The following is a 9,984-nucleotide window of genomic DNA, read 5'->3' on the forward strand; positions in this document are numbered from 1 at the left end:
ACACCACACACACACCACACACACACACACACACACACACCACACACATTCTATTTCCTCCCATTCTACATATACTGTCCCAGGCTTCCTTTTTCCCTCTGAATTGTATATTGTCTTGGCAATCATTCGTTGTCAGTCTGCAGAAAGCGTCTTCATTGTTTTCCTCAGCTGTGATGGCAGAGTGACTTTAAGCAAATGTAGATCTAAAGGCTGATCATGGAGAAGTTTCCACAGCTAGGGTGATGGTTCAGGCTAAACTGATGAACGAGAATGGTGTGGGATAGAAGGTTCTGCATCCATTGGGGCCCCCAAACCATCTGCGCAAATCATTTTGTCCACGGCTGGGTCTAGACTTCATAAGAAGCTTCTTCTGGGGTGAGTAAGGGTGGATGACCAGGACTTCCCCACCCTGACCAGTCCTCTCATTTCCATTTGGCTTCCCCAGGTGGGGCAACCAATTCATTCAGGTTTACCCCAGTCTTTCCCAGTTTTAGCACTAGGTATATTTTACGTGGTGAATAAAGCTAGCCCTTCAAACTCAGGATTTCTCTAATACTGATGCCTAGGACAAAGCTCAAAAAAAGAAACAAAAAAGTGAGTGAGTTTAAAGAAAGATATTGGCACATGTGTTATATAACTTGGTCAAGATAGTGAGGGGGAGATTTTGGAGGCATTAGCCTGGGGGTGCTCAGCCCATTTGCCCACAGCCATGGTGGCTTGGAATTCTGGGGTTATTGAGGGGTGCTGGAGGAGAAGGAGGCAACCATGACTTGGTTAAGAGTGCCCAGGCCGCATCAGTGGCCCCTCCCTGTCCTTTCGAGCCCCCACTGATATGAAATACCTGGCTCTGAGGAAGGGGAATCAATCTTACATGGTGCCTGTTGGCTGGCATTTCCATGGCACTTCCCACAGACAAAGCTGTACCATCTGTGACACCAGATAGACAGACCCCCTGGTGGGACAGAGCCACCAAATGTTACCTGCCTGGGATGAAAGGAGTTGGCTTGGACCAAGGAGAGCCAGCGAGACACAAGGTCTGGGGACAGCTGGTGCCCAGAGCTGCCAGGCAGGGTGGGAGGGGAGGAGGGAGGAGGGACTAGGATAGCAAGAAGCACCCCCTCCGCCATGGCAAAGCCAGGCAGAGGGCACCTCAAAGTTTCCAGGCATGTGGGGCACCCTAACCAGTAGGAGATGGACCCTTGAGAGGCTGCGCCAGCACCCATTAGAACAGGAGGCACTCACCCTGGCTTTCGCAAGGCCCAAGCCCCAATATCTTCCAGGATCCTCACCAGCCTCTCTCTTCTCCCTCCTGGAGATGTGGCCCGTCCCCATCCTGCTGGGATCTAGCCTCAATCCCCATAACATTCCTTCCTCCTCCACTGCCCTGCCCCAAGGACCCCAATGGGGAAGCCTGCTTTTTCACTGTTCCCTCCCCTCAGTACCCCATCAGCTGCAATGTCCCCCCTGCTCAGAGGCTTCCTGATATCCCTTTACAGAGGACATCTGGGGCCCAAGACCCCCAGCCTCCCTTTTGAAAAGGGCCTGCTTAGGCTAAATGGCTCATACTTATAATCCCAGTGCTTTGGGTGGCCAAGAGTTCCAGACCAGCCTGGGCAACATAGCAAGACCCCACCTCTACAAAACAACTTTAAAAATTAGCTGAGTGTGATGGTGCATGCCTGCAGTCCTAGCTACTTGGGAGGCTGAAGTGGGAGGATTACTTGAGCCCAGAAGTTTGAGGTTGCAGTGAGCGATGATTGTACCACCAAGACCCTGTCTTAAAGAAAAAAAAAAAAAGAACTTTGCTTACTGCACTCTTCCATATCTTTCTTGCCACATCTAACCCCAAACAGAACTGTATGGCTGAGTGGTGAGAATCATGTGGCTCTGACTGTGTAAAGATGTGCCCCACCCTTACTCAGGCTGATAGACTCCAGCTCTCCAGCGTCTGGGCTTTTGCTCAGGCTGTCCCCTCTATTTAACATGCCCTCTCTTACCACATTCCCCTGGCCACATCCTCCCGTTCCTCAAAGCCTCTCTAAAATGCCACCTCCTTCAGAAGTCTTCCTGGGTTTGAGCTGGGAGCCCTCTTTCACTCCTGTGAACTCTGAGTCCTTAACCTACAGCTCCCCAGGCCCAGACCACTCTCTGCGTTGCAGTATGGCAGTCCCTGGGATTCACGTCTTCTCTTCCTGTTCATTCCTTATAGGAAGGTCTGTGTTGAATTCCTATCAGTTCCCAAAAGTTAAATTCTGAATGAAGAATTTCTCATAACTGTCATCAAGGACTTTCACAGAATCTCAGAGTTGGAAGGACCTCAGGGTTCATGAAGCTCAAATCCCATCATTCATTTATTCATCCATCTATTCATTCACTTAACTAACTGAGCATCATTATATGCCAGGCACCGTTCTAGGACACTAGAACAAGACAAAGACCCCTGCCCTTGAGGAGCTTACATTCTACTCGTGCCAAGCTTTATAAAGAAAATAATGCAGAAAAAAGAACAGAGCTATTTTACATGGGGTTGTCAGGGACTTCCTTGAGGGAGAGAAGAATGTTCCAGGCTGGAACATCACAAACAAAGGCCCTAAGGCAGGAACTGGCCTCAGGCATTTAAAGAAAAGCAAGGAGACAAGTTTGCTAGTGCCAAGTGGGAGCCAGGAAAGACTGGCAGCAAATGAGGTCAGAGAAGCTGACAGGGCCCAGATCAGGTGTGCAAGGCCAGGAGAGGACAGCGATGGGAAGCCTCAGAGAGGACTGAGCAGGGGGTAACATGATCAGAGACAGGGGTCCCCTCCACAGCACCCCTGCTGGATAGTCCTCCTGTCAAGGGACAGGATGCCTCCCCAAGACAGCCCACTCTTTTGCTGGGCAGATCCAGTGCATCCAGGGTCTTCCTGAGATGGAATTCCAGTCTGCCTCGTGCCAGCTTTCACTTGCTGGTGTTTATTCTGTCCCATGAGGAATGCAGACCAGAGACTGTCACACAGATGGTCCTCTCTGGCCTTCTCTCTCTGGGGCCTTACTGGACCCAACATACTCCTAGGATAGCAAGAAGCACCCCCTGCCCCATGGCAAAGCCAGGCAGAGGGCACATCGACTGGGTATTAAATATTTTAAATGTTTAATGAGTATTAAACCCCTTCATCTACCTCTGCAAGTCATGTACTGCCAACAGGGACACACTGTGCTCTTTGGAAATCCTGCTCTGTGCCCACACAGAGGTCTCACTGCCCTGGAGAGAGGTCTCACTCCCCTGCCTAGAGGGGAAGGGTGGGGTGTGTGCGCTTGTATGTGTTTGGGAGTGGGGAGATTAGCTGATTAGCAGGGCAGGAAAGAAATGAAAGAATTCACAAGTCATCCTGATGTACTGAAATCCTGCTGAAGTCTTCTCTTTCCCACATCGAGGGTGTCCCTGCAGGAACGGGACATTGCACCCATCTGGGCACGGGGAGGAGGTCCTGCCAACAGGGACAGGGCTGCAGGCTGTGATGGGAGAAGAGGGCTTGGTAAGTGTGGAAAGGTGAGGGTGCCCTGATCAGAGCTCACTGCCTGCTGCCTTCACACCCACCACAGGCTCCCTCAACCTCCTGGTGCGGTCCCGGAACAAAGGGGCTCTGGACACGCACGCCTGGTCCCTCAGTGGCAATAAGGGCAATGTGTGGCAGCAGGCCCATGTGCCCATCAACCCCAGTGGGCCCTTCCAGGTGAGTCCGCAGGGCCCAGAGGACCCTGCCAGGCATCGGTGGTTGCTGTGGCCAGGAAGTGTTTCAGAAAGCCTCGTCCTTCTTCCTGGGGCTAAGGATGGAAAGAGGCAGGGTAGGGGAACTTCCAGGTAGATGAAGGGGAAAGGTGGGCTGGGGGGAGCGCTCTGGTGCCCAGCAGAACCTCCTCAACCCTTGCTCCCTGCTTTCTGACCCCACCCCAGATTATTTTTGAGGGGGTTCGAGGCTCAGGCTACCTGGGGGATATTGCCATAGATGACGTCACACTGAAGAAGGGAGAGTGTCCCCGGAAGCAGATGGATCCCAATAAAGGTGCAAGACGGGAAGGAGGTGGGGGAGCTGAATCTGGGGGCAGCTGTGTGTGTGGGGGCTGGTTCCTGCCTGTTGGGGGAGGGTGTTTGTATCTGAATAGGGGTTCAGAATGGCCACGTGATGAGAATCACATGGCTCTGACTGTGTAAAGATGTGCCCCACCCTCACTCAGGCTGTGGGACAATGAGAAGCCCAGCCTGGTGGGGAGCGTGATGACCTGTTTACAGTATCAGTGCGCCTCCTGTGCCTGTGTCTGAATACACCTGTGTACCTCTGCTCCAGAGTGAATGTGCGCCTTCCAGGGCCAGATGTTTCCAGTACTAACAGCTCCCACTTACTGAGCAATTATGTGTACCAGGCAAGGCACACAAACTTGTATATGCATGTTCCACTTAATCCTCACAACAGTCCTTCGGGGTAGCACACACCGTTGGACCCATTTTACAGGTGAGGAAACTGAGGCCCACTGAGGTCAAGTAAATTGTTCTGAGTCTCAGTGAACCTGAACCCCAGCAGGCCGAGCTAACCCTCACCCCACCCCACACTACCTCATGTCTGTGCTGTGAGTATGTCTGTGTGCACTGAGGCCAGTGCCCACCTTCAGGCCCTCCAAAGAGGTGGGCAGAGTAACAGCACCCTGACACTGCCAACCTGCCTGCCACTTTGTGCCCCTGCCAGAGCTGACCAGAACCCTGGCCCTTTCTCTCCTGTCGCAGTGGTGGTGATGCCGAGCAGTGGAGCCCCCTGCCAGTCCAGCCCCCAGCTGTGGGGGCCCATGGCCATCTTCCTCTTGGCGTTGCAGAGATGATGAGAGCTGCATGGCCCCCCTACCTTGCCCCCCGGCACACCAAAGTGTCCACATTGTACCAAAGACTGACCCCCGCCAGCCGGGGTGCCCAGGGGCAGGGCCGGCCCACCAGGGAGGGGGCCTGCGCTGGCTGCAAGGATGAGCAGAGAACAAGGACTGAGGCTGGGCACTGAGGCCCCGGAGACAGTTCACACACACACACACACGCACACACACTCATGCTCACACACACGGAGATATATTAAAGCACAAGTTTCTATCCGACCTGCCAGCACCTTCTTTACTGCAAAGACAGGGGACTTGCCTGAATGGCATCCACCAACCCAGGGACCTCGGCACAACGTATGCCTTGTCCTGGCTGCACTCGTGGTGTGCTTCTGACTTTCCCCTGTCCCCTAACTCAAGGCCGAACTCCAGCCCGGTGGCTTTGCCAGAAGGGAGCCAGAAGTGGGACAGATATGGAGCCCCTCCCTCGGTCAGTCTCTGACACTCCTGGGATGGGAGATGCAGGAATCAGAGGAGGACCAGGTGGGACTTTGCAAGCTCTGTGACTGTCCCACATCCAGGGGACAACAAGGAAGGTAGGGCACCTGCTGTATGCAACTCTGTCCAGGGTGAGCGCCGGATGGTGGAGACCTTAGGTCACCCCAGATCCCCTGACCCGTTTCTGGGGCACCATATTTCCCTCCTCAGTGTGCACCCTTTGGAGGGACCCAGCACAGGGTCTTGGGCCTGGGCGGTCTGAAGACTGACACCTTCCCCACTCCGCCCCACAAGCAGTGGGACTCCTGAAAACATGGTTCCCTTGTCGCCTCAGCCCCCAGCTGGGTCTCAGAGAGGCTGGGGGAGTGGTGGTGGCCAGGCCATTTTCTAGGGTGAGGCTTGACTTTGAGAAAGGCAGAAGAGAAGTCCTTCTTCTGTGATGTGGCGCCCCTACATCAGACACTGAATTTGGAAGTGGAGAGGAGCCTCCATTTCTTATCCACTTGGCATGAAAGGGTGCCCTAGACAGGAGGGTGTGTGCATGGCAGAGCGCCACAAAGCACTGTCTAGTTGAAAGTTCCCTTCCCCACCCAGGGGCAGTGAAGGAGGAGGGGCTTACAGAGCTGGGGTTGGTAGAGGGAGTGGGCGTCCATCCCCTCACTCCCTGGGAGTTGTGAAAAGGCTCCCCGTCCTTGGGTCCTGAGTTAGGAGCCTGAGATTGACATGATGGGATCTAGATCTTTCCTCCTTGACATCACCCCTGATCCCCCCCACCCAGCCATCCATGGGACAGAGGAGGCCCAGCCCCTTCTAGAATGAGTCTTTATGCATGTGTGTGTGCGTGTGTGTGTGTGTGTGTGTTTTCGTGTGTGTGTGTGTCCCCATCTGTGTTTGGGTACTACTGTGGGTACATCATTGGGCAGGAGTGTGTACAAACACAGGTCTGCGTGTGCAATTGCACATATCTCTGCCTGTGAGGCTGGGTTGATACACCTTTCTGTGAGTGTCCATGTACATCAGTATGTGGTCCATCTTCCTTAGTGATGTGATTGCTTGTTGGGTGCTGGCTGAGTAGACTATGTCCAGCCCTGTTCTATAGTCTCAAGCTGCCTGCGATGGCCTGAAATTCTACCTTTTATCCCCTATGGATGACAAAGAGCTTACAGATGACCGATTGAATGCAAGCACCTTTGGTGAGGGGCATCACAGGGCTCCTCCTGGAGCATTTGGTGGGGACAGCTGCAGAGAAGAGGCCTGGAACTCTGGCAGCACTGGAGCGCCAGGAGGTAGGCAGGGAACCGAGGCAAAGGCTGCCCATCTCCTCCCTCTGCCAGGCCTGTGTTATCATCATCACCAACAGCTGGTGGGTGGCCCGTCCAGGACACAGCGGGGCCTTCTGATGCCCGATCAGCGTGGCTGCCTTCCTGGCCCAGTCAAGGCCTCCATCCGAAATGAGTCGCTCCAGGTTCTCAGTGTACACTTCCATCGCGTCTGTTGGGTATAGTTCCTTAATCGTCCCATCTGTGCAGAGTCTGTTGCCCCAACTAGACTGTGAGCTCCTCCTCCGAGCCTTCCAAGTCCTCCCTGCACCTCCGCAACCTCCCGCTCATGCCCAGCACAAGTGAGCCTGGTGTGGAAACCACTCCACTGTCCAGTGGAATGGATTCTGTCATCAGCAGTTCCCGGCCTTGGCTGCAGAATAGAACCACCAGAGTCCTTTAAAAAGCGTTGCTGCTTGGGTCCCACCTAGAGGTTCTGATTTAATTGGACTGGAGCGCAGTCAGACATCAGAAGTGTTGAAAAGCTCCTCGGGATCGCCTGACGGTGGGAACCACTGACCTTTCACCTAGTGCGTGCTTCCTCTGTGCCTCGCTGGGATAGGCATTGGAGCACCACAGATGAATAGCCCCAAGTGCTTCCTCTTTGGGGTTCCTGAGGCACCCTGTGCCTGCTTCCCTCAGAGGACCTTCCAGTCCATCTGCCCCACCACCCAAACCCTAGCTGCTCCACCAGGGGACTTGTCTCCCCTGTTCGCCTCAGGACCCAGAGCCTGCCACAGTGAAGTAGCTCAGTACATGTTAGCTGAGCTGAACTGCATACATGTGGCCCCAAGGTTCCTGGTCTTTATGGACAGATGGCACAAGGTGGGGGGATAGGCAGGGGATGCTGCTGGAGGTCTCAGTGGGTACGGATGGCCCTGCCTTGGGGGTGGCTTGACCTGGAATTGACAAAGTGCGTCTGCTGGAACGCTGAGGTCCCCATGTATGAATGGGTGAGGCTGATCTGTATGTCTGTGTATGCCAGCAGGTGGGTGGGGGGATGTGGATGCCAGTGTATGCCAGCGGGCGCTGTGTCTAGGCACGTGTGGTCTGTGTGTTTGCATGTTCCTCAGTGGGAATGAGTGTCTTTGTGTATCACTAGGTGACTTGCATGTCAGGGTTTGTGTGTGTGTGCCTGGCAGCCAGAGTCTCTGTATCAGTGCTGCTCATGCCGTGTGTCTTTGTGTGCCATGGTGTGTCAGTGTCTGTGTTGATGGGTGGCCCATGAGTGACCCCCGCCAGGGGAGACCAAGTTGCTGCATCCAGCACATCTCCCCAGTGGCAGCCTCACCCTCTGGGTGACCGAGGGTGACTGAGGCATTTTGTGGCCTTAAAATGGGGTGTTCAAGGTCAGCCCTCAGGGTGCTGGGGCCCTTCCATCCCTTGTCCCCTTTAGGTTGGTGAAAAGGACTCCTGGGGCCAGGTGCTGTATAGTAGCGTATGGAAGCCTCAGCTTGGCTGACCTGCCCTTGGGACCAGAGATGGTTTCCTAGGGTGCTTAGTGAATCCTGAAGACCAAGCCCCCTCCTCCTGGAATGCTCCTTCCACCTCTGTCCTCTCGGAGATGGGCCTGACACCTTTTTCTCATCCATTCTTCTTTTCCCTGTGCTCTGGGAAAGCCCCTGGCTCAGGCTGTCAGAGCAAGGATGGACTTCCAAAGTTCAAACCCCTCAAGGTGTAGATGAAGAAGCTGAAGCCCAGAGTGGGGAAGGGAGTGGCACGAGGTCACACAGCCAGTTTGAGTGGAGCCAGTCTTGGGAGAGCCAGGTACAACAGCCCTGGGGCTGTCACACCGCTTGTCACTGCCCCTGAGGTCTCCTGCCAGATAGCTGCAGGAAGTTTGGCTGACAGTCCTGTCTCCAGGGTGCTGGTGGGGATGTTACAGATGTTGCTGGGATCCTACCTTGGGACAGGTGCTATCTCTCTGCTCCAAATTCTGGCCTCTCATCCCAGGCTGCAGAGCCTTCTGCCCCATGGCAGGCCTGGGTGCCACACAGAGTTGGCCACCCTCTGACCACAGTGTCTGTAGCTGCTGCCCCTCTCCCAGGCCCCCAGATAAAAGAGACCCTCTTTCCCCTCCCCTCCCCTGTGACTTCACAAGAGCTTGGGCTGGGAATGAAGGTCAGCAGGTCCTCATGTTCTCATCCTCCTGACTTCCCCAAAGACCAAGAGGGCCTCGAGTGGGGCTTGCAGAATCCTTGTTTTTTTCCTTGCTGGGCAGCTTGAGGGGCTGGGGAGTATTCCCAGGGTCTGGCCTCTGCTCTGGAGAATCCCTGTAGAGCCACTGGCTGAGTTTGGGTTCTGGGTTCAGGAAGCACCTGCCTCTCTGTCGAGTCAGTACTGTGTCTAAGACTGTGGTGTGTGACGTGTGTGTGTGTGTGTGTGTGTGTGTGTGTGTGTGTGTGTGTGTTGGGGCAGAAGGACCACTCTTTCCTGGGGATCCCTTGACCCTTATAGTTAGAAGAGACATTAGGGTGCATCCAATCTGGTGCCCCCATTGTACAGGCAAGGTCCAGAGGGATGGCATCTGCCCACCCCACCCCTCACCCTCTTGTTGTCTGCTCTCATTTCCCAGGGACCCTCCTAGAAATGCCCTCCTTCTGAGCCCCCTCCCACCCTCCTCCCAGCCACCCACATAATCACCATCTCAGCCCAACTCTGGTGGCCCTTTAGGCCCCAGTACTCCCCATGCATCCTTCCTGCCCCAGAGTAGCCAGTTTACCAAGGCCTTTAGCCTTTAGCCCCAGCCCAGGAGAAGGGGCAGGGAGGGAAGGGGCTGCTCCAGCCCTGAGGCCTCAAAGACTCGGGAAAAAAGCCAGAACTCATGCCCAGGCCTACATGTCTGACCACCCCAGCCCACCCCACCACCAAGGTAAAAGCACAACAGGAGACCCCTTATTAATGGGTGAAATGTACTGGGGTTGTTTTTTAGTCACACGACCCCGTCCTCACCCCTTTGCCTTGCTGTCTGTCTCCACCCCAGCCTCTGTTCCCCCTTTGCCTCTCTTTCACCTCCAAGTCCCCAAATGTAACCTCCAGTTGCGGACGCGGTTGTTGTATCAATAAAGCTGCAGTGTTCTAGCACTCAGCGTCAGCCGTGTGTGTTGGCTGGGCAGACTGGGCCAGGGTGGGGGCTGGGGCACTGGGGGCTCCTCTCAGCTCCCTGGGGGCAGCCTTTCTTCTCTTTGGCACCTGTCGACAGGAATCCTGCTCTGTGGCCTAGACAGTGAGGACCTGCATCCTGTTCTGCTCCCAGTGAACTTGTGTCCTCATTCATTTGTTCATTCCACACATACCAGCCAAACACTGCCTTTGTGGGAGCTCCTATTCAGTG

At 54.7% G+C, this 9,984-nt stretch overlaps 1 protein-coding gene across 2 annotated transcripts in view; it reads left to right on the top strand.

Moving 5' to 3' along the window:
* Positions 1 to 9,736, top strand: part of MDGA1 (MAM domain containing glycosylphosphatidylinositol anchor 1) — a 64,964-nt gene extending 55,228 nt beyond the window's left edge. For both annotated transcript variants that reach the window (XM_037736235.1, XM_017522553.2), the window contains exons 15-17: positions 3,580 to 3,710; positions 3,932 to 4,040; positions 4,757 to 9,736. In XM_037736235.1, coding sequence (XP_037592163.1) covers positions 3,580 to 3,710; positions 3,932 to 4,040; positions 4,757 to 4,848 — 332 coding nt within the window. In that variant the 3' untranslated portion in view covers positions 4,849 to 9,736. The remainder of the gene's footprint in view (positions 1 to 3,579; positions 3,711 to 3,931; positions 4,041 to 4,756) is intronic.
* The last annotated feature ends 248 nt before the right edge of the window (positions 9,737 to 9,984 follow it).

The sequence above is a fragment of the Cebus imitator genome, unplaced genomic scaffold, assembly GCF_001604975.1.
Source record: "Cebus imitator isolate Cc_AM_T3 unplaced genomic scaffold, Cebus_imitator-1.0 Scaffold24, whole genome shotgun sequence".
NCBI lineage: Eukaryota > Metazoa > Chordata > Mammalia > Primates > Cebidae > Cebus > Cebus imitator.